This window comes from Mustelus asterias, chromosome 8 (assembly GCF_964213995.1).
Source record: "Mustelus asterias chromosome 8, sMusAst1.hap1.1, whole genome shotgun sequence".
Lineage (NCBI taxonomy): Eukaryota > Metazoa > Chordata > Chondrichthyes > Carcharhiniformes > Triakidae > Mustelus > Mustelus asterias.
The window spans coordinates 75331898-75356637 of record NC_135808.1 but is presented as its reverse complement, the minus strand read 5'-3'; the positions used below and the strand labels follow the sequence as shown (position 1 = coordinate 75356637).

Genomic DNA, 24740 nt, shown 5'->3' with positions numbered 1-24740 from the left:
TGCTCCTATCTCTTGTGTTCTTAGAATCCCTACAATGCAGAAGGAGGCCATTTGGTTCATCGAGTCTGCACCTACCCTCCGACAAAGCATTATTCCCTGGCCTTTCCCCCTGCCCTATCCCAGTAACCCCATATATTTACCCCACTAATCTATACACTTTGGAACACTATGGGGCAATGTTGCATGGCCAATCCACCTAGCCTGCACATCTTCGGACGGCAGGAGGAAACTGTAGCACCCAGAGAAAACCAATGCAGACACAGGGAGAAGAGGCAAACTCCATACAAAGAGTCTCCCAAGGCTTGAATCGAACCCAGGTCCCTGGCGCTGTGAGGCTCTTGGATACATTGTCTGTATCTTTAAGACCTGGTTGGCTGTAGAGATTCGCATTCTAATCAGTATTCTGTAACTCTGTATGCCCTGTTTGAGAGCAGATTTCCACTCCATCTGACGAAAGAGCAGCACTCCAAAAGCTAATGGCATTTGCTACCAAATAAACCTGTTGGACTTTAACCTGGTGTTGTTAAAACTCTTGCTATGAGGCAGCAGTGCTAGCCATTATGCCACTGTGCTGCCCCCAGTGAGAAACTCTGGGTAAGGTTGGGTTTGAGGGTTACAGTTGACAAAAAATGTAAATGCAAAGCATGAGAGCTGCAACAATATGAGGTACCAAATTAATAGGCAGAAGAAGCTAGTTGGACAGCAGCCAGCAGAGAAGCAAAGATCAGGTCAGGAATTAGCAATGGAATAGAAACTGATTGAGGAGTCAGCCAATCAGGTCCCAAAATGCCACTGGTTTTTGAAAGCTTTATCCACCTTCTTCTTTACTTTCTTCATTTCCAATTCTTGTTTTTCATCACAAAAATATAACCTTACACTTCTTACAATTAAAAGGCACCTGTGTCTTTTTGAACCCTTAATGGTCCTTCTATTTGTCAAACCTTCTACTTTTGTGTCATCAACAAATTTCAATCTTGTGCTCCCTCTGCCCAAGTCCATACCATCTATAATCTGAGAACAATGTCTCACCCAGTAGTAGAACTTGGGATACACCACTTCCAACTATTCTCCAATCCAAGCAACACACATTTACCCCTATCCCTTTCTTTCTTCTATCAACCAATGTGCTATCCATGCTGCTACATTTCTCTTATTCTGTATGCTTGTAAATTGGTAATAAATATCCTGCAAGACATTTACCAAACAGGATGTGAAAAATCCAGATCCATCCAGTATACTTTTTTAAAAAACCCATTCAATAGGTCATTTCTTGCAAAAACACTAACATTTGTCGAACATAACTTGCTCCATACAAATCCGTGCTGACAATCCTGGACGAAGCCATGCATTTCTAAATTCTCAATATTTTTACTTGGATTTGGATTTACAAGTTTGTCCATGATCAAGCTGATCATGTGGTTCATCCCAGTTATATGCTCATTTGGTTAAAAACTATTCTGTCATTTCTCTGATCATTCAGCGGTTATCTAATCACTGGATAAACTCAAATGGAGCACCAGGGGCCCCAAATTTGATACCCAGTGCATGCTGAGCATGTTGATCTCAATTGCACTCCAGGATCAGAATAAAGAAAACTGGCCAAAATTCATGTTGCATTGCAGTGACCCCTGCTAGAAATATCTTACCGATGGGAACTATTTATGGTAAAGTTATGATGCGACTTTCTCTCTCTCTTAGTTGAACAGCCCATCAATAATCATCAACAAAGCATATATCATGGGAAAATACTCTGGGAAATTAATGCAGTGTGCTGGGTGTCAAGGGGACCACATCCTCTCAGGGAAAGATGGAGGGGAGATAATTGATGGAGAAAATCTGTGGTGAGAGAAAACAAAATACCTGACGAAATCAATTCCATAACAGAACTCCTGCAATGAATTGCATGTTAGCCCAAATCATCATAAAATATATGTTGTTGGCTAAGTTCCTACTGTAACATATTGTATAAATTACAGAGGAATGCAAATCATCACATCTCTGTATACACAGGAAACCAGATGATGCACAAAGGTCCCAGAAGTGGCTTTTTGAATATTTACTATTAAGTCAAAATGAGAAAGTAGTGCAAGGTTAATTGAACTTTTCTGGTTTAGAGGATGGCAAATCAAATCTGGTCATCTAACGTGCAGTCAAATTTAATATATTCCAAGCATGCCATTTCCTTTCAACAAAAAAAATTAAGCTGAAGTGTTTTTTTATTAATTTTACACTCACGCTGAGAAATGTTTGTGCTGGAGAGTAAAATACACCATTTCAGAAACCCTGGACACAAGTACTGAGCAAAAACTCCCTTTTTCTCAACCCCAACATTAAATTCCAACTTTAGTAGAATACTTCATATTGTGCCAACAATGTTCCATTTCACACTCCAGGCATCCAATGGTTTGATCCACAGTCTTGCTGAATTCTGGGCAACACGTTTAGGATAATGTTGTCACAGAGCAAACGATCTATGGGGCGTACACCATATCTAATTCAGTGTTCCTACCATGTGCTCCAGATCTCTCTCAACTGTGAAAAGTCACCACACAGACAGCTCAGGTTACAAATTTCTGAATTCCTGAATTAAACATTATAATTAACAGAAGTACAAATAAATCAGCTCAGCAAATTAAAAAAAACTTACACTCCCCAATTTTCACAGTTAACTGTTTTTCAAAACACTAATTAACAAAAATCTTTTGAAATGCTTTTCATGCAAGTGCACATCACTGCTCAGTGAAATTATTTTTATATGCAGTTGAACTAGCCTATCTGAAAAAAGATCCAAGACAAGGTTATTGTAATTATTCCCAGAAATCATAAGTCAGAACAAAGGGACAACAGGAGTTGACAGCTTGTGTATTATGTTGATTGGCAGCAACATCCTGCATGTACTTGACACGAAGGGGCAATTTAGCATGGCCAATCAACCTAGCCCACACATCTTTGGAGTGTGGGAGGAAACCGGTGCACCTGGAGGACACCCAAACACACAGGGCGAATGTGCAAACTCCACACAGACAGTCACCCAAGGCTGAGACTATGCGCAGAATTTAATGCCCTCCTTCATGGCAAGTTTGCTGGAAAGAGTATTTAATCAGGCAAGAGGGTGGCAGGAGGGGATCCCGTTGCCTTCCCACCCTGCTGCCAATTGAGGCCATTAAGTGGGCAATTACTACCCATTTAAGTTTTAAGTTTAAGTTTATTTATTCATGAGTGTCACAAGTAGGTTTACAATAACACTAACGAAATTACTGTGAAAATCCCTTAGTTGCCACACTCCGGCGCCTGTTCGGGTACACTAAGGGAGAATTTAGCATGGCCAATGCACCTAATCAACACGTTTTTCAGACTGTGGGAGGAAACCAGAGCACCAGCGCAGACAGGGAGAAAGTGCAGACTCCACACAGACTGACCCAAGCCGGGAATCAAACCTGGGTCCCTAGCGCAGTGAGGCAGCAGTGCTAACCACTGTGCCACCTCCTAAGCTTTGGGGGCGGGCACAGGACTGACTATGCACAAAGCCCCAAAAAAAAAATCCTATGAGGGTTGCTGGTGGGCTTCTGGTGGCAATGGCAGTTTCTTTTGGGGGGGATCCCTCATGGAACAGCAAAGAAAATGCCAGCACAGAAACAGGCCCTTCGGCCCTCGAAGCTTGCGCCAACCATGCTTCCCGACTGAACTAAAACCCCCAACCCTTCCAGGGACCATATCCCTCTATTCCCACCCGATTCATGTATTTGTCCAGACGCCCCTCAAAAGTCACTATTGTATCTGCTTCCACAACCTCCCCCGGCAGTGAGTTCCAGGCACCCATCACCCTCTTTGTAAAAAATATTGCCTCGTACATCTCTTTTAAATCTTGCCCCTCGCACCTTAAACCTATGCCCCGTAGTAACTGACTCTTCCATCCTGGGAAAAAACTTCTGGCTATTCACTCTGTCCATGCCTCTCACAATCTGGTAGACTTCTATCAGGTCACTCCTCAACCTCCGTCATTCCAGTGAGAACAAACCAAGTTTCTCCTATTTCTTCTCATAGCTAATGCCCTCCATACCAGGCAACATCCTGGTAAATCTTTTCTGTACCCTCTCCAAAGCCTCCACATCCTTCTGGTAGCGTGGTGACCAAAATTCAACACTATGGCCCTGATTGTACCAGCACGGCCGCCCGAGGCTCTTAAGATCGCACCCGAGGCCAATGAGGAATGCCATTTTGCGAGCCTCACCCGCCCCAGTTTCGTGGCGGGCGTGCTGGTAAAATCAGGGCCTATATTCCAAGTGTGGCCTAACTAATGTTCTATAAAGCTGCAACATGACTTGCCAATTTTTAAACTCAATGCCCCGGCTGATGAAGGCAAGTTTGCCGTATGCCTTCTTGACTACCTTCCCCACCTGCATTACCACTTTCAGTGACCTGTACACCCAGATCCCTCTGCCTATCAATACTCTTAAGAGTTCTGCCATTTACTGTATATTTCCTATCTATATTAGACCTTCCAAAATGCATTACCTCACATTTGTCTGGATTAAACTCCATCTGCCATCTCTCCACCCAAGTCTCCAACCGATCTATATCCTGCTGTATCCTCTGACAGTCCTCATCGCTATCTGCAATTCCACCAGCCTTTGAGTCATCTGCAAACTTACTAATCAAACCAGTTACATTTTCCTCCAAATCATTTATATATATTACAAGCAGCAATGGTCCCAGCACTGATCCCTGAGGAACGCCACTTGTCACAGCCCTCCATTCAGAAACGCACCCTTCCACTGCTACCCTCTGCCTTCTGTGACCGAGCCAGTTCTGTATCCATCTTGCCAGCTCACTTCTGATCCCATGCGACTTCACCTTCTGTACCAGTCTGCCATAAGGGACCTTGTCAAAGGCCTTACTGAAATCCATGTAGACAACTTCCACTGCCCTACTCTCATCAATCATCTTCGTCACTTCCTCGAAAAACTCGATCAAGTGAAACATGATCTCCCCTTCACAAAACCATGTTGCCTCTCGCTCATACGTCAACTCATTTCCAAGTGGGAGTAAATCCTGTCCTGAAGAATCCTCTCCAATAATTTCCCTACCATTGACATAAGGCTCACCAGCCTGTAATTACCTGGATTATCCTTGCTACCCTTCTTAAACAAAAGAACAACATTGGCTTCTCCAATCTTCTGGGATTTCCCTTATAGCCAGTGAGGATACAAAGATTTCTCTCAAGGCCCCAGCAATTTTCTCCCTTGCCTCTCTCAATATTCTAGGGTATATTCCATCAAGCCCTGAGAACTTCTACCTTAATGTTTCTCAAGAACCCCAATACCTCCTCCTTTTTGACCTCAACATGACCCAAAACACACCTTTCCCCAGACTCATCCTCCACCAAGTCCTTCTCTTTGGTGAATACTGACACAAAGTACTCATTTAATACTCACCTGTTTCCTCTGGCTCCACACCTAGATTCCCTCCCCTGTCCTTGGGTGGGCCAACCTTCTCCCTGGCTACCCTCTTGCCCTTTAAATACGTATAAAAAGCCTTGGGATTTTCCTTAATTCTGCTAGCCAATGATTTTACGTGGCCCCTTTTAGCCCTCCTTACTTAAGTTTAATTTCTACTTTCCTTGTATTCCACACTTGCTTCATCGTTCCTAGCCTCCTAACCTTGACAAATGCTTCTCTTTTCTCTTTGACTAGGCTCACAATATCTTTCGTTATCCAAGGTTCCCGAAACTTGCCATACTTATCCTTCATCCTTACAGGAATGTGCCGGTCCTGAATCCCTACCAACTTACACTTGAAAGCCTCCCACATGTCAGATGTTGATTTGCCCTCAAACATCTGCCCCAATCTACATTCTTCAGTTCCTGCCTAATATTGTTGTAATTAGCCTTCCCCCAATTTAGCACCTTAACTTGAGGACTACACTTATCTTTATCCATCAGTACCTTAAAGTTTACTGAATTGTGGTCACTGTTGGCTGTTGGGAGGCCTATAGTAAACCCCCAACATTGTGACTAAATCCTCCCTATTGCTGACCTCTATCCGTATTGCCTCGCTGTATGAGCCCTCCGAGGTGTCCTCCCGTAGTACAGCTGTGATATTCGCCTTGATCAGTAGTGAAAATCCTCCACCCCTTTTACATCCCCCTCTATCCCGCCTGAAACATCTGTATCCTGGAATGTTAAGCTTCCAAGCCTGTCCTTCCCTTAACCAATTCTCTGTAATGGCAACAACATCATAGTTCCAAGTACTAATTCAAGCTCTAAGTTCATCTACCTTACCCGTTAAACTTCTCGCATTGAAACAAATGTATGTCAGTCCACTGGACCCTCTTTGATGAGCAACCACACCCTGCCTGCTCTTCCTCTGAGTCTTACTGGACCTACTCTCATTGCCCTTCAGTTAATTCACCTTTGCTTTGGTTCCCACCCCCCTGCCAAACTAGTTTAAATCCTCCCATGTGACACTAGCAAACTTCCCAGTCAGAATATTTATGCCCCTCCAGTTTAGATGCGACCCATCCGTCTTATACAGGTCTCACTTGCCCCAGAAGAGATCCCAATGGTCCAGATATCAGAAGAGATCCCAATGGTTCAGATATCTGAAACCCTCCCTCCTACACCAGCTGTTTAGCCACGTGTTGAGCTGTACTATCTTCCTTTCTAGCCTCACTGGCACATGAAATTACAACCCTAGGGGCCCTGCTTTTTAACTTTCTACCTAACTCCTTAAACTGCTGCTGCAGTCCCTCGTCACTCTTCCTACCTATGTCTTTAGTACCAATATGTACCACAACCTCTGGCTGTTCACCTTTTCTCTTCAGACTTTTTTCTGCCCATTCAGAGACATCCTGGACCCTGACACCAGGGAGGCAATGTACCATCCTGGAGTCTCTTTCACGTCCACAGAAGCACCTACCTGCACCCCTAACTATAGAGTCCCCTACAACTATTGCTCTAGTGCTCTTTGTCCCTCCCTGCTTAACAACAGAGCCAGCCGAGGTGCCACCGCTGCTGCTACTGCTATTATCCCCTGATAGGCCATTACCCCCCAACACTATCCAAATGGTAAACTTGTTAGAGAGGGGAACGACCACAGGGGATTCCTGCACTGACTGCCTGCCCTTTCTAGCGGTTACCCATCTATCTGCCTGCACCTTGGGTGTGGCACTCAGTGTCTGAACAAGGGACCCAGAGCTGGGAAGGGGTGTGTCCACTGAGAGCCACTGACCTGCGCTTGTTGCCAAGCCTTCTTCCCCACAGTTCCCACCTCGCCTCCTGCCACTTTCCTCTTGGGTGGGTCTCTTGGTGATCCTGAGCCTCTCTTGGGGGCATAACCAGCAGCAGCCACCACTCTCCCAGTAGAGCTACTGACCAACGAAAAGCTGCCAGCCTCTGATTAGCCCATAGTTCTTGGCAGGCAGAACCTCTGTCTTCTGGGATCCTTGATCCTGGGGAATGTTCACCACTGCCTAGTTAAATGCCTGATTGGCACTTACTGCAGTTGGCCTTCTAAATAGAAACAATATGGGGCACTTGCAAGTTGGCAGATAAGAACCCCATCACCGAGACTAAATTCTGCCTATTTCCTGTTTTCTGCCTCTGTTCAAGGTTGAAAAGTCTGAGCTTTTTGAGGCTTTCCTCACAATCAGTCTTCTGGCACTAGAAATCAGCGTAGTGGTCCCTTACACTATGATTTCTAGTGTTTGGAAGTTTCACAAGGCCTCAATGACTAATTAAGGGCAGTACTCAGATGCAACCTGACCAGAATGCTACATGACTTCAGCAAGACAGTCTTAAGACTTATCCACCACTGATTTTACAAGGTCACCTAAATAATTTTATGGTGTCTTGATTACTAGCCCATAATGAGTGAATAATTAAACTGAGTTTACTTTCATATATCTTGGTCTTTGTCAGGCTTAATTATCTCTTCCCCATCTGACAATATTGCAGTGTTTCGGAATGCAAGTTTTTATGTAAATATGATGCATTCAACATACCACCCCTCTCCAAACTGATATACCCCCACCCCACTCACTACCTACTACTTCCTCTCCTTCAGCCAATCCCTAAGCACTATTTGACCTTAAGCATTTTTTCCACGTGGAACTTATTACACATCTGGTTGTATGGCACCAAATCCTATGGCTTTCCAACATCCACCTGGAATATTATTCCTTAACCCCAGTTGCTGGTAAGATAACCTAAGTTATTATAAACTTACACTAAAAGACTGAGTGAAGCTAAAGCATTTACACTGCTAACACCTTTATTTCCTGTTTGCACATGTGGTGACATTACCTACGTCAAGACATGCAGGTGTTCTTTACATTAGCACCACTTCACAGAATGGCACAGAATTCATTAAGTTCACAGCTTCAACTGAAAAACCGGTGTAGGCAGTGAATTGTTAGTGTAGATGAGCTAAGGAAGCCTCATATAACAGGGGTTCAGTGACTGTTTTTAACAAAACAAACTACTTCAACCTAACAAGCAACATCACACTGGAATAGATGCCAAAAAAAAAGTGGTTAGCACTTTTCAATAAAAATAGAGCCTCTCAATTGAAATTTTCTGTGAAGCTCCTCACTGCACATATCCTGGACTATTATAAAAAATACAGGAGATGCACAATGTTTCAATCAGTATCTGAAACTGATGCAGCCCATGGAAGGTATTTACTGGCTGCCCGTCTTGCTACTGTGCATGCTGTAGGGGCACACAGTGGCAACCCGTACACTTGAGGCCTCCCCGAATCAGTATGCATTGCAAGAACTGGAGTGTGTAGTCAACAGAGGGATTCTTATTTGTTCATTTTACAAGTTCTCTTTGTTTTATGATTTGTTCCTTATTAACTATTCCTCTAAAATGGGGCCCTTTTATTCATTAGTGTCACAAGTAGGCTTACATTAACACTGCAATTAAGTTACTGTTTGGTTCTTGTTTGGTGACACTGAGGCACAGATTTATTAGAAAAGTGTGAAACAGAAATAGGTGTGATCTTTTATCAGATTAATTTTCCTTTCCCTTTCAGACTAATAAACGGTACCTTACTAACAGTTATGTTGTCTTGTTTTTGAGCCAACACAAACTGTCTTCTGTAGGAAATGTTTTTTCACACTACACAATCAGGTACTAGCTACGGCGGTTTAGAATGTATATAAAGAGCATGACCCAGTTTTCAGGACTTGCAATGTTGGGGGAATTACTGCATTAATGGAATGGTGTCATAGTGGTTATGTTATTGGACTAGTAATCAGGAGATCTGGACTTGGGGTCCAGAGACAAGAGTTCAAAGCTGTGGAATTTAAATGCAGTTAATGAAATAAAATTCTGGAATAAATAACTAGGCTCAGTGAAGGAGACTAAAAAGCTACTGGAATGCCACAAAATCTCACCTAGTTCATTTTTTAAGGGAAGGAAATCACTGTCCTTAACGAGTCTGGCGTGCATGTGACTCCAGACCCACAGAAATGCAGCTGACCATTAACCACCCTCTGAAATGGCCAGTTGTATAAAAACAAAAACTGCTGGAAACATTCAGCAGGTCAGTCAGCATCTGTGAAGAGAAAGAGAATTAACTTTTCAGGTTGTTGACCTTTCAACAGAACTGAAGAAAGATAGACATGTAACAGGTTTGAGTAAGGGAATGGAAGGCAATGGAAGGGGGCAGCAAGAGCAAAAGGGAAGGTCTGCAATAGGATGGAAGGCAGGCAAGATTAGATGTTGAAAGGTTTTGTGGTACCGAAACCAAGACTCGGCACTCTACAGCCTCTGGACTCAAACACAGAATTAAATACTTTTCATTCATAACCTTTTCCTCCATCTTTTGCTTGTTTACTCCTGTTTTGTTTTTTTTTGCATTTGGACAATCGCTATGCAGCCATTCCCACCTCATATGGATATATCCTTTGTATCTTTACTATACCTATTATCACACTCTTTGACTTTTGTACCATGAAGCCTTTTATCATTTAATCTTTTCTACCTTTCTATCAGTGACTTTCCCTTTTGTTCTTTATGACCCTTCCCTCCTTCCACTGGCTCAAAACCTAACACATTTCCAGCAACTACAGTATTTTGCTTTTGAAGTGGTTGCATTGAATCCCTACAAATAAAAATAAAAATGGACAGGACCACCTAGTGTCAACCTAAAAATATTTCTATCATGTTTCTATCTTTCTTCAGTTTAGATCATTGACCTGAAACATTAATTTCATTTTTCTTCACAGATGCTGCTTGAACTGTTCAGTACTTGCATCATCTTCTGTTTTTATTTCAGATCTCCAACATCTGCAGTATTTTGCCTTTGATTCAGTTGTATCAAATGGCTAGAAATAAAAATATAACTGGACAGGCCACCTAGCACCAGCCCAAGCACCAGACGCAACAGTAAACACTAAGATAAAGGGAAATTACTGCCGATACTGGAATCTGAAACAAAAACAAAAAAAGCTGGAAAATCTCAGCAGGTTTGACAGCAATTGTGGAGAGAGAATAGAGCCAACGTTTTGGTGCAGGATGACCCCTTGTCCGGGGTGGGGGGTGGGGGAAGAGAGAGAGAGAGAGTGCTGTAATTGATAGGGATGGCATAGAGGGCATAGGTTTAAAGTGAGAGGGGAGAGATGCAAAAGGGTCCAGAGGGCCAATTTTTTCTCACAAAGGCTGGTGAGTGTCTGGAACAAGCTGTCAGGATAGTACTAGAGGCGGGTACAATTTTGTCTTTTAAAAAGCATTCAGACAGTGAGATGAGTAAGATGGCTATCGAGGGATATGGGCCAAACGCGGGCAATTGGGACTAGCTTAGTTTAAAAAAAAAGGGCGGCATGGACCAGTTGGACCTAAGGGCCTGTTTCCATGCTGTAAACTTCTATGACTCTATGACAAAAAGACAAAGGAAACATAAAGGGTGATGACAAAGGCTGGTTCTAATAGCATCCATTAAGAGATCGGAATTTGTAAATGGGAAAACAAAGGCAGAGTGTAAGAATGTGGCACATGGCCATAGTGGGGTGGGGAGAGGGGTGAAACAAGATGGAAAGCAAGATTTTAGAGGTGGAAAATAAAAAGAAGAATTTAAAGTAAAAAAAAGGATAAGATGAAAAGAAGAAACAACATTTTTAAAAATAAATGGAAATGGAAAGTTCATGCTCTGAAGTTGTTGAACTCAATGTTCAGACTGGAAGGCTGTAAAGTGCCGAATTGGAAGATTGGGATCCCGTCTCTTGGATCCCAACCGGTTCCTCCAGTTGGCATTGGGCTTCACTGGTGCATTGCAGCAGGTTAAGGATGGACATGTGGACAAGAGAGCATGGTGTGTTGAAGTGGCAAGTGACAGGAAGGTCTGGGTCCTGCTTGCGGATGGACTGGAGGTGTTCTGCAAAGCGGTCACCAATCTGTGTTTGGTCTGCCTGATGTAGAGTAGACCACATTGGGAGCAGCAAATGCAATAGACCAGATTAAAGGAGGAGCAGGAGAAGTGCTGCTTCATCTGAAAAGTATGTTTTTTTGGTGTCTACCAAAATTCGCCTTCACAGCCATATTTCCTTCCTCAGCAACCGTCTCCATCTCCAACTTACCCCACATGGATTCCAATGGAAGTTCCATCCCTCATCCTTCGAATCCACCCAGGATTACAGTTATCTCCAGGACATACAATGTTCCTCGGACTACTGTTCTTGCTACATCCTGAGATCCACACTCAATGCCATAAGCCTCCATATGCACACACTTGATATCTCTCTCCAACAGCACCAACTCACTATGTCAAAGCTGTCCTTATCCCCAGTTTAATTTCATTCTTCATCTCATCCGGTGCCTTAACAAGAAATATTTTCTCTTCCTTTCAGGTGTTAAGGAATGCAAGGTCCAACAACTCATCCATCGATACCAACACCCATCCGGAACCCTTCTCCCCTTCCCGTCTCTTGGATCCCATCCCTCCCAACCGCAGCCCTTGCCATGTATTCACCATACCCTCTGACCTTTCCCTCTGAGGCTGAACATGCTGCATTCAGCAAAGGACTCAGCTTCCCACCCTTGCGTCCTCACCGCAACGAAATTCCGGCTCGACATGATGCTGAATTCTTCTTGTGCTGCCTTCGTCTCCATGCTCACCTCTTTGGGCAGGGATTCTCAGCAGATCCTTTCACCGGCCTCCAGCATTCTCCCTCCACCCAGACCCCTGCCTTTGGCCTTTTCACTGTTCTTGATCTTTTCATCAAGAACTGTCGACGTGACGTTGGCTGGCACAATGTTTCTGCTCTTCTCACCCACTCTAATCTGTCTCCTGAACTTGCTGCACTTCACTTTCTCAGGTCCAACCCTGACTTTGTCAGCAAACTTGCCAACAAGGGTGGTGCTGTTGTTGTCTGGCGTACTGACCTCTAACTTGCAGAGGCTGAGTGCCAACTCTCAGACACTTCCTCCTACCTCCCCCTGGACCATGACCCCACCACTGAACATCAAGCTTTTGTTTCCAGGCCTGTCAGTGACCTCTTCTCCTCCAGAGATCTTCCCTCCACAACTCCCAACCTCAGTTTCCCAACTCCGCGCAGCTTGCTTCTACCCCCTTCCCAAAATCTATCGTGTCAGCCTATTCCTGCCCCACTGAATTAATTTCTTCCTATTTTGACTCCAGTCTCTCTCTTCTTGTCCAGTCCCTTCTCAGCTACATCCACTGATGCCCTACACCATATCAACAACTTCCACTTCCCTTGTCCAAACCGCCTCCTCCTCACCATGGATGTCCAATCCCTTAACACCTCCACTCCCCACCAGGATGGTCTAATGGCTCTTCGCTTCTCCCTCAAACAGAGGCCTGAACAATCCCCATCCACCTCCACTCTCCTCCGCCTGACTGAATTTGTTCTCTCACTCAATAATTTCTCCTTTAACTCGTTTCACTTCCTCCAAATAAAAGGTGTGGCTATGGGTACCTGCATGGGTCCCAGTTAGGCCTGCCTCTTTATGGGGTATGTGGAAAATACCCTGTTCCAGTCCTACTCCGGCCCCCTCCCACAATTATTTCATCGATACATCAACGACTATTTTGGTGCCGCCTCATGCTCTTGTCTGGACCTGAATTTATCAATTTCACTTCCAATTTCCACCCCTCTATCATCTTCACATGGTCCATCTCTGACACTTCTCTTCTCTTCCTTGATCTCTCTGCCTCCATTTCTGGTGATAGACTGTCAATCAGTTTCCTTTACAAGCCCACCCACTCCCACAGCTCCTTTGACTACAGATCTTCACACCCCACATTCTGCAAGGAGTCCATCCCATTCTCCTAGTTCCTTCTCCTCCACTGCATCTGTTCCAATGATGCCACTTTCCAAAATGGTCCTGCTATCCTTAGTTGTGGTTTTCCATCCATTGCGGTTGACAGGGTTCTCAACCATGTCCAACCCATCTCCCACGCCATTGCTCTCACCCGCTCTCCTCCCTAACAGAAAAGGATAGGATTCCCCTTGTCCTCACTTTTCACGGCACCAGCCTCCGCATTCAAAGAATCATCCTCCGCCATTTCCGCCAACTCCAGCATGATGCCACCACTCAACACATCTTTCCCTCCCTCCCTCCCCATCAGCATTCTGCAGAAACCATTCCTCTTGGACATCCTGGTCCACTCCTCCATCACACCCAACACCTCACCCACCTCCAATGGCACCTTCCCATGCAATCATAGAAGGGATAACACCCGCTCCTTCATCTCCTCCCTGCTCACCATCCCAGGTCCCAAACACACTTTTCAGATGGAGCAACGCTTCATGTGCACCTCCTTTAATCTGGTCTATTGCATTTGCTCCTCCCAATGTGGTCTACTCTACATCAGACCAAACGCAGACTGGGTGATCGCTTTGCAGAACACCTTCGATCCATCTGCAAACAGGGCCCAGACCTTCCTGTCATTTGCCATTTCAACCCATCATCCTGCTCTCTTGTCCACATGTCTGTCCTTGGTCTTTTGCAATATTCTACTGAAGCCCAACATAAAGGGGAGGAGCAGCACATCATCTTCCAATTAGGCACTTTACAGCTTTCTGGACTGAACATGGAGTCCAACAACTTCAGAGCATGAACTCTCTCCTCCACACACTTCCATTTATTTTATTTTATTTCTTCTTTTCATCTTACGTATAAATTTATTACTTTTTAAAAGAATTTCCACTTCTAAAATCTCACATTCTATCTATCTTTTTTCACCACCCCCCCGCCCTCCAACTCCAGTAGGATGTGCCACATTCCAATGCTCTGCACCCTTGTTTTGCCATTTACACATTGCAAACTCTTAATGGATGCTATTAGCACAAATCCTAGCCTTTATCATCAGCATTTACATTCCCTTTTTTGTCTTTGCCATCCCTAATAATTACAGTCGTCTTTCCACCAACAACACCCCCCCACCCCTACAGTATAAATCTCCTATTTGCCTTGTCTTCAGCTCTGACGAAGGGTCATCCTGACTCAAAACGTTGGCTCTATTCTCTCTCCACAGATGATGTCAGGCCTGCTGAGAGTTTCCAGCATTTTTTGTTTTATGGTAATAGTAAACCCATCCCAACAATCCAGCAAGATGCATTACAGATACCACCATAGAAAGCATTCTTTCTATTTATATTACAGCTTGGTATGGCTCCTGCTCTGCCCAAGAAATTACAAAAGGTAGTGAATGTAGCCCAATCCAAACCATCCACCCATCCATTGACTCTGTCTACACTTCCCGCTGCCTCAGCAAAGCATTAAGGACCACACGCACCCTGGAAATTCTCTCTTCCACCTTCTTCCATCGGGAAAAAGATACAAAAGTCTAAGATCAAGTACCAACAGACTCAAGGACAGCTTCTTCCCTGCTGCCATCAGACTTTTGAATAGACCTACCTTGGATTAAGTTGATCTTTCTCTATACCCTAGCTATGACTGTAATACTACATTCTGCACTCTCTCGTTTCCTTCTCTATGAACAGTATGCTTTGTCTGTATAGTGCGCAAGAAACAATACTTTTCACTGTACACTAATACATGTGACAATAATAAAAAATCAAATCAAATCAAGGTCCTCCTCAAGAACATCTGGAGAATTTGTGCCACACAACTATCCCACAAAACATTAATCTGACATACTCATATTCACAGAATCACATTCCACCAAAGTTCCACATCTCTCCATTACCATCCCTGGTTACAACTTGTGCCACTAGCAAGACAGACCCACTAGAGGTAGTGACACAGAGATATACAGTTGAGGGAGTGGCTCTGGTTGTCCTCAACATTGACTTTCAACTCCGTGAAGTCTCATGGGGCTGAACATCAGGTCAAACATGGGCAAGGAAAGTTTCTGCTGATTATAACCTACCTTTGGCTGATAAATCTATGGTCCTCCATGTTGGACACTACTTGCAAGAAACACTGAGGGCACTGCAGGCACGAACATTGGGTGGTTGACTTGAATGTCTATCAACAAGTGTAGGTTGGCACCGCCATTACTTACAAAGTAGGCAGAGTTCTGAAGGACACAGTTGCCAGACTGGCCTATTGCAGGTGGTGAGAAAACCAACAGAGCAGATAGGCATTAAATCTTATTGAAACATACAGGATACAGCGAGGCCTGGATAGAATGGATGTGGAGAGAATGTTTCCACTAGTAGGAAAAACTAGAACCAGAGGGCTCAATCTCTCAGGCTAAAGGGATGATCCTTTAAAACAGAGATGAGGAGGAATTTCTTCAGCCAGAGAGTGGTGAATCTGTGGAACTCTTTGCCGCAAAAGGCTGTGGAGGCCAGGTTATTGAGTGTCTTTAAGACAGAGATAGATAGGTTCTTGATTAATAAGGGGATTAGGGGTTATGAGGAAAAGGCAGGGGTTATGGGGAAAAGGCAGGAGAATGGGGATGAGAAAAATATCAGCCATGATTGAATGGCGGAGCAGATTCGATGGGCTGAGTGGCCTAATTCTGCTCCTATGTCTTATCATAGAAATGATAAGACATAGGAGCAGACATGGTCTAAATGCTGGCCTTGTCAGTGTCACCCATATCCCATGAATAGAAAAGAATATTTGCTTTTAGGTGTTATGTAACATGTGGATTTGTTTTGCAAATTTGCTCACATATTTAAACTGGCAGGAGTGATTTTACCAAGCTTGGTGCAATGAAGGGGCAGGTTGGGGTTTGTATCAGGTTACATTGAGTCAGCCAGGAGCACAGTCACTCACCAAGACCGAGTATTGGGATTTTCAACCCATTCGCCAGCTCCATAGTCCGAGTCTCAGGCCCCTCTTGTGTCTCCATTTCCGCTTGTCAAATAAGAACATTTCACCCTTGGCCCATCAGGCTCAGGAATCCCATCCCCCTTGGTTATAAGGTCGCAAAAACGCCGCCAAGTGCCGCCGGGTGTATTGCAGGCTCTGCCGTAATCCGAGCTGTCGCCATGGTGATGGCGCTCGGAGAGCCGTGCTGCTGAGTGTAGGTCATCCTCAGAGGCACTGACTGTTCATGTTGTAAGAGGCCCGGAGAATGCTGTATTTGATCGGCCTGGGGCTGGGGGACGCCCGGGACATTACAGTGAAAGGACTGGAGATCGTGAGGAAATGCAGCCGGGTCTATTTGGAGGCCTATACCTCCCTCCTGACTGTCGGCAAGGAAGTGCTGGTATGTGTGTGTCTGCGCGCCCATACAGCCAGCATGTCCTTTTCAGGAGAACAGCATCATTCCTAATGCAGTGTTCCCAGCCATCAAATGATGCTGTCCCTATGCTATACTGTTGTGAGGGTTCTCAGTAATCATGATGTGGAGATGCCAGCATTGGACTGGGGTAAACACAGTAAGATATCTCACAACACCAGGTTAAAGTCCAACAGGTTTATTTGGTAGCAAAAGCCACTAGCTTTTGGAGCGCTGCCCCTTCCTCAGGTGAATGAGAGTTCTATTCACAAACAGGGCATATAAAGACACAAACTCAATCATAAATTATTTTGTAAATTGAGTTTGTGTCTTTATATGCCCTGTTTGTGAACAGAACTCCCACTCACCTGACGAAGGAGCAGCGCTCTGAAAGCTGGTGGCTTTTGCTACCAAATAAACCTGTTGGACTTTAACCTGGTGTTGTGAGACTTCTTACTGTACTTTCTCAGTAATCCCCAGCCTTTATCACAAGATAACACATTGAAGGTGCACCATGAAACAGCAGCAAGGATGGGAATTGTGCTCAGCACCTCTCCATTTAGGTGCACCAGGTGTCTGGAAAAAACCGACAATTATGTAACTAAAATATATCAATTGTTACCAAACATTACCTTAGCAAAGCAGAGGTTTTTTTAAAAAATCCAACAAATACGCACGTAACAATTTTATTTTTACTGATTGCAGCTTATCTATTTTTTTTCAACTGTTCCAAAATTACCATGTGATGTTTGACATCCCAATCAGAGCAGACTTAACTATTATTATTGTGGTTGGACTCCTAAAGGTAATGACAACTTTTACTCTAAGGTTTGCATGGTGCTAGGAATGCTGGAACCTCAGCTCATTCTGAGAAGCATGTAAATGACCACATGGTAAGAAAAGGAACAACTGAAAGGGTGGCACAGTGGTTAGCACTGCTGCCTCACAGCTCCAGAGACCTGGGTTTGATTCCTGGCTTACATCACTGTCTGTGTGGAGCTTGCATGTTCTCCCTGTGTCTGTGTAGATTTCCTCTGGATGCTCCGGTTCCTCCCACAGTCCAAAGATGTACAGGTTAAGTGCATTGGCCATGCTAAATTGCCCTTTAGTGTCCCGGGATGCATTGGTTAGAGGGATTAGTGGGGTAAATATGTGGGGTTACAGGGATAGGGCCTAGGTGGGATTGTTGTTGGTGCAGAGTCGATGGGCCGAATGGCCTCCTTCTGCACTGTAGGGTTTCTATGATTCTATGAAAAGTGATATTTAAAATTTTTCTTGTAGCTGATGGTTAAACCAATGAGTACTGGACCAGAATCATAGAATCCCTACAGTGCAGAAGGAGACCATTCAGCCCATCAAGCCTGCACTGGCAACAATCCCACCCAGGCTCTTTCCCCGTAACCCTGCGTATTTAACTTGCTAAACCCCCTGACACTAAGGGGCAACTTAGCATGGCCAAGTAACCTAACCTGCACATCTTTGGGTTGTGGGAGGAAACCGGAGCACCCGGAGGAAACCCACGCAGACACGGGTAGAAGATCAGAAAAGTCCCAGTTGGCATTCTCTGTTCCTTGAATAAATTGATATCATCCAGCTTGGTTGTAAGAGCACGACAAATTGCTTCTGTGTTCCCTGATTTAAGGAAGGTAAAACTCAACAGCATTCCCAGTCCTGATTGTTTTTCAGCTGGAGGTGACTCAAAAACCTTGATTGTATTCACGCTGTTCCAAAGGACATTCCAAATGTTGCTACATTAAAACAGGCAGATTAGGTTGACTGAGTTTTCAAACAGCATCATTAGCAGTTACATCCACAAAGGATTAGTGAAACCATGACCAATGGTTCTTTATTGAAACACGATGGGTGTCAGGTCAGAATTTTGACTATTTGTTTCACCACCAGATTATAGAAAGCAACCTATATTTTATAATGAACATAAATAGCTTAGGGTGAGCTAATTAGCATGTTCCAACTGTATACATTTGGAGCATCAGAACATATTGATATCCAAAATGAAGACTATAGGGTCATAAAGTCTTATACTCAGCCTTCTAAAGGGATAAATTATACTTAATTGGAATTGAATTCTCTTTCATCAACAGGAGGAATTTTATGGCCGTGAACTCATCATTGCAGAAAGAGAGATGGTTGAACAAGAAGCTGATGAAATTTTAAAGGATGCTGTTGATAATGATGTTGCCTTTCTTGTGGTAGGAGATCCCTTTGGGTAAGCATTAGCTAGTGAAGGTTTTTTCCTATATGTCTGCAATTTATCCATAGTGTGGAGTAGGTCCAATGGAGAGCCATGAGACTGATTTCTGGGTCAGGAAAGAGAGCTCTATGGGGAACAAATAGACATTTAGTGCAGAAAGATAAGTCGCACATTCCATCATTAATATAAATTAAGTAATTTGACAACTACGCTTTGTTTCCAGTAGATTCCTTATCTGTGCATTTTCTGCACTAAGTCACTATGATGAAATGTATAGATGTATTAGTGGAATTTTTTCACTGCGAATACCATGGCCAGACCTTCTTTCTCAACGTGGGCATACCTGCTTTCTACATCTGCCAGAGTTCACGAAGCATACGCCATTGGCCGTTCTGTTCCATTGTCCCAACTGTGTGACAATGCTGCATCTATCCCATGGGGGAAAGCACCGCAGGTTATGATGAGTGGTCTCAGTGGATCATAATGAGCCAATATGTTTGTCGACAGCAATTGCTGTTTGACACTTGTAAAGGTTTTCTCCGTTGGCATTTGCCACGACCATTTCTGATTTCTTTTTAGCAGGACATGGAGGAGTACTAGCAGGGTCGTCAGTTTTGGTACAAATTTCCCATAGTAATTGATGAGACCTAGAAAGGACTTCAATTCTATTGTGTTCCTTGGAGCCAGAGCTCCTTTTATGGCCTTCACTCTGTCCTCGACAGGGTGTAGCCCATCCTTGTCGACTCTATACTTTGTTTAACTGGAACACACATTTTTCCCTTTTTAGACACCAGCCTCAGAAATGCTGTAAGACCTCTTCCAAACTTTCTAAATGTTTCTTTACAGTAGCTCCTGAAATTAAAACGTCATCCAGGTAGATTGCAACTCTGGGCATCCCTTGAAAGATGTTCTCCATCACCCTTTGAAAAATGGCACAAGCCAAAGACACTGCAAAAGGCAAGCGAGTGTACTCATACAATCATTTGTGAGTATTTGTTGTGCTGTATTGCCTGGATGACACTGCAAGCTCCAGTTGGAGGTAGGTGTAGCTCATATCCAATTTGGAAAATATATGACCCCCAGCCAGTTTTGCATACAAGTCTTCTATACGTGGTATAGGGTATCTGTCTAAACAGGAAGCTCCGTTGATCGTCAACTTATATTCCTCAGAGATGGACCGAGTTGTCGGTTTTCAGAACTGGCATTCAGCAAATTGCACTGGGCGTATAATGCCAAGTTCCTCTAGATGTACCAATGCAACCTTTACGTTGGCACACAGGGCATAGGACCGGTCGTGCCTTGAAGTATTTAGGTTGGTCCTCTGGGTCTATGTAGATCTTGGCCTTGGCACTTCTAATCTTACAGGTTTATTTGGTAGCACAAGCTTTCGGAGCGCTGCCCCTTCATCAGGTGAGTGGGAGATCTGTTCACAAACAGGGCATATAAAGACACAAACTCAATTTACAAAATAATGGTTGGAATGCGAGTCTTTACAGGTAATCAAGTCTTAATGGTACAGACAATGTGAGTGGAGAGAGGGTTAAGCACAGGTTAAAGAGTTGTGTATAGTCTCCAGCCAGGACAGTTAGTGAGATTTTGCAAGCCCAAGCAAGTCGTGGGGGTTACAGATAGTGTGACATGAACCCAGGATCCCGGTTGAGGTCGTCCTCATGTGTGCGGAACTTGGCTATCAGTCTCTGCTCAGCGACTCTGCGTTGTCGTGTGTCGTGAAGGCCGCCTTGGAGAACGCTTACCCGAAGATCAGACGCCGAATGCCCGTGACTGCTGAAGTGTTCCCCAACAGGAAGAGAACACTCTTGCCTGGTGATTGTCAAGCGGTGTTCATTCATCCGTTGTCGTAGCGTCAGTTTCGAGTCCAGACGACCTTTTATCAAAGCTTTGACAAAGGGTCGTCTGGACTCGGAACATCAGCTCTTTTCTCTCCTTACAGATGCTGCCGGACCTGCTGAGATTTTCCAACATTTTCTCTTTTGGAGTCACCTGAAGTTTGCTTCCTAATAACAGACACAGTCTCTACCTCCATGTCTAGTGGGTGGCCATTTACCTAGAGTTGAATCTGGATTCGGCCACTTTGGGTGCAGTGATGCAATTTAGTTACATCAATTCCTCATCGCGGGCTGATTTATTTGCAAAACCCTATGTTGAAGTGGCTTTGCCCTTCGGCCTGGGTGGTACATGTTTTGCCTGTTTTGGTAGCCTTGCCTGGGGCAGACCCTATGACTGTAAGTACATGCTTGCTCCTCACTATATTGTGGAAAAACCTCCCATCTAGTTCTGGAGCCTCGCAGCCTCGTCCAATTGCCCTTGGCAACAAATGGGAGACACGAGTGTTAGCTGCTGGGGACTTGGTTCAATGGTATGGGGGTCACCCAAGGCTGAAGGCAGCGTCTATGGATCCAAGAAGCTCCTGGGCTCCTTTCTCCACGTTTCCATGAGAAAGGGCTGGTTCCATGGCCTTCTTAAGGTCCAGATTCGGCTCAGTCAGTAGCTTCCTTTGAGTCACTATATTATTTATCCCACATACTAAACGGTCCCTTAACATTTCTGGAAGTGTGAGCCTGTACTCCGTGTTCCACTAATTTCCGCTGTCACTTTGAATTGGGTAACCGGTTCCTCAGAAAGTGTATTTGCCGTGTTAAAACTACAGCGCTGCAAAATAACAGACGGTTTGGGGTCGTAGTGGTTCACTGCCAAATCTATCAATTCATGAAAAGATTTTGAATCCAGGGCTGCTGGGTAGGTTAAACTCTTGTGATGCTGAAAGTTGGAACCCCACAAGTGATCAGGAGGATGACCTTTTGCCAGTCATCCCCTTCTATCCTGTTTGTCCTGACGAAGTATTTCATTCATTCGGCGTACTGAGACCAATCCTCCTCACCAGCATCACAAGGTTCCAATTTTCCAAACAGCAGCATTTTTAAATCTCCTTGTTACTGTCTTACTGGGTTCATCGAAAGACAAGGATATCTGAAAGGTTCTTTGTTCCTTATCACCAATGTAATAACTCAGGAAGCCCAACTGGAAAGGAATGGCATTTATTGTTAAACACAAACTAACACCACTGCTCCGTGGCGTACATACACAAGTCCCAACCAGGACGACAGTCCTGTAGACCCTGCCTGTTAGCAAGGGAACTTGTATTCAACGAGCCCCACAGGGGTCGTTGAATCAGAGATTCTCCATGGACCGCATGTCTTCCTATTACTGCATTTAGTTTTTTCTATTAGTATGGTATCAAACACAGTTTCTGACATTCTTGCAGATATTTGTCAATCTGTGTAAAAAGATATTTTGTGATGTCTGTTCTAATTCTGTCCTTCAGAAGTGTGAGCCTGTACTTCCCATTACTCATACCCTGGCACAGATGAAAGTATTCTTTGGGGCAGTTTACACCCCCTACCCTGTTAAATATTTTATATATCTAAGTGGTACCCTTCTGAAACATAAATTTCTGAGGCAGAAGAAGCCATAGGTTATTAACTCATGTCACAGATAGCCCTTGCTAATCTGGTGTTTAAAGATTTGACTGGTTTTCTAATGCTATAATGTTCTGGGTGGGACTAAGATTGTTATAGTCCCTGACAATAAAACTTATGCAAAAATAGTCAACTCTTCTGAGTTTATAAATAAGTTTAAAGTTGTATTTCAGTATGGAAGGAAAATTTTCCTTAAAACTATAGAAAATGTTCAAATAGTTCCCCTACACAACTCTAATTTCTGATCCAGAAACCAACTCTCCATTGAGCTTACTCCAGACTATGGATGTCCCCACAGGAACCATTTATGTCTGGAGCTGATTATATAACTGAAACTGTTCCAGATTTAATGATCACAGAACTATATGGAAAGGAAAGCCTTGTATTGTTTCGGTGAAAATTCCATTCCAATACTGAAATACAACTTTGGTATCTGCCAGGATTTTAACTGTATCCAGAACATTATGGCCACATGGGAATACCAATTACAGCCAACCTTTTCACATTAAAAGAATGTGTTTCTGTGAATTGCTGGAAAAAAAGACATGTTGTTGAAGGTTTTTGTCTAGCACTCATCATGACAGACACAAGAATGCCAAATTTAAAAGAGAGCAACAATTTATATGACATGAAGAGAGGTTTTTGGTTGGTTGGCAAGTCGACTGATTGGTTGAGGCATTGCCATGGAAAATGGATCAGGGAACATAAGAACATAAGAAATAGGAGCAGGAGTAGGCCATCTAGCCCCTCAAACCTGCCCCACCATTCAATAAGATCATGGCTGATCTGAAGTGAATCAGTTCCACTTACCCGCCTGCTCCCCATAACCCTTAATTCCCCTATGATCAGAAATCCATCTATCCGTGACTTAAACATATTCAACGAGGTAGCCTCCACCACTCACCACCCTCTGAGAGAAGAAGTTCCTCCTCAACTCTGTCCTAAACTGACCCCCCTTTATTTTGAGGCTGCGCCCTCTAGTTCTAGCTTCCTTTCTAAGTGGGAAGAATCTCTCCACTTCTACCCTTTCCAGCCCCTTCATTATCTTATAGGTCTCTATAAGATCCCCCCTCAGCCTTCTAAACTCCAACGAGTACAAACCTAATCTGCTCAATCTCTTCTCATAATCAACCTGTATCACCTGTATCAACCTGGTGAACCTTCTCTGCACTCCCTCCAAGGCCAATATATCCTTTCGCAAGTAAGGGGACCAAAACTGCACACTATTCTCTCTTAGCCTTTTGTTTAATTCAAAAAAGCATAATTGCTGAGACATTTTCCTTTGACTTGCAGAGGACAGGTCCCTTTTTTCATGCTTTATAAATTGTTGCTGCCTTTGAAATTTGGCATTCTCACATCTGTTCTGCTAAATGCAAGAGGAAAAGTGTCAACAGCACGTCTCTTTTCATCAGTTCTCAAGTTCTGTACTATCAAGCAACTAAGTAGCTTTGTATGTACGTACGTTTTCTGTGTAAGAAGATGTGGCTTATATGTGGAGATCACTTGTTACTTAAAAACTGTGACCTGTAAATCTGAAAAATGAAATTTGCACTAAATGATGCAATTGATTATGTAAAAAGAAAATTGCCAAACCCGTGTCATTTATTTTTAATCAATGAAGTACTTCTGTTAATGAATGGGATGGTTCATTTGTATGAATGAAGTGCAATTATCTGTGTGCATCTGTCCAGGATGTGTCTGGTATAGCCTCAATTACTGAAATAAAATTAGTGTCTGAAACTGAGAGTTTCACAAATTGTGACTGACAGGTGCTCAGCAGCGGAAGAAAGGCAATAGACTTTAAACGTTTATGAAAAACATACATGTTTTAGCATTCAGCACTAGAAGGAGTTCAGTAAAAACTGGTGGAAACCTCTGTGTGAAAGTAGACACTGACAACTTATCAAGTTAAGTACAGCACTGAAGCCACCCATGTAAGGTTTTTCCATACAACATCTAATCCTTACTTACTGATTTACCTCTTCTTGTCCCTAATCATTTCACCTAAATGGTTTCCTGTATTATGATTCTTGGGCTTTTCTTTAAGAAAATAAGAAATAATGGAATGAGGAAAGATCATTTCCCTACCAATGCAATCATGAATTCTATCACCAGACACATTCCTGGGATGGCAGGATTGTCGTACGAGGAGAGATTGGGTCAACTGGGCCTGTATTCACTGGAATTTAGAAGAATGAGAGGGAATCTAATTGAAACGTATAAAATTCTGACAGACGGGATACAGGGATGTTGTTTCCTCTGCTGAGGATGTAGAACAAGGGCTCATAGTCTCAGGATATGGGTTAGGGCATTTTGGACTGAGATGAGAAGAAACCTCTTCACTCAGAGGGTGGTGAACCTGTGGAA

General features: G+C 43.7%; 2 protein-coding genes across 5 annotated transcripts in view; one reads left to right on the top strand and one right to left on the bottom strand.

Moving 5' to 3' along the window:
• Nucleotides 1-16376, bottom strand: part of LOC144497258 (putative oxidoreductase ZK1290.5) — a 116213-nt gene extending 99837 nt beyond the window's left edge. For 2 of the 4 annotated variants that reach the window (XM_078218238.1, XM_078218237.1), the window contains exon 1: nt 16217-16376. In XM_078218238.1, coding sequence (XP_078074364.1) covers nt 16217-16292 — 76 coding nt within the window. In that variant the 5' untranslated portion in view covers nt 16293-16376. The remainder of the gene's footprint in view (nt 1-16216) is intronic. The other 2 variants (XM_078218240.1, XM_078218239.1) reach the window with 1 other exon arrangement.
• A 46-nt stretch (nt 16377-16422) lies between these two features.
• The window catches only part of dph5 (diphthamide biosynthesis 5), a 58458-nt gene continuing 50140 nt past the window's right edge, over nt 16423-24740 (top strand). Inside the window, exons 1-2 of the mRNA XM_078219350.1 lie at nt 16423-16652; nt 18767-18891. Of these exons, the coding sequence (XP_078075476.1) occupies nt 16518-16652; nt 18767-18891 (260 nt within the window). The 5' untranslated portion in view covers nt 16423-16517. The remainder of the gene's footprint in view (nt 16653-18766; nt 18892-24740) is intronic.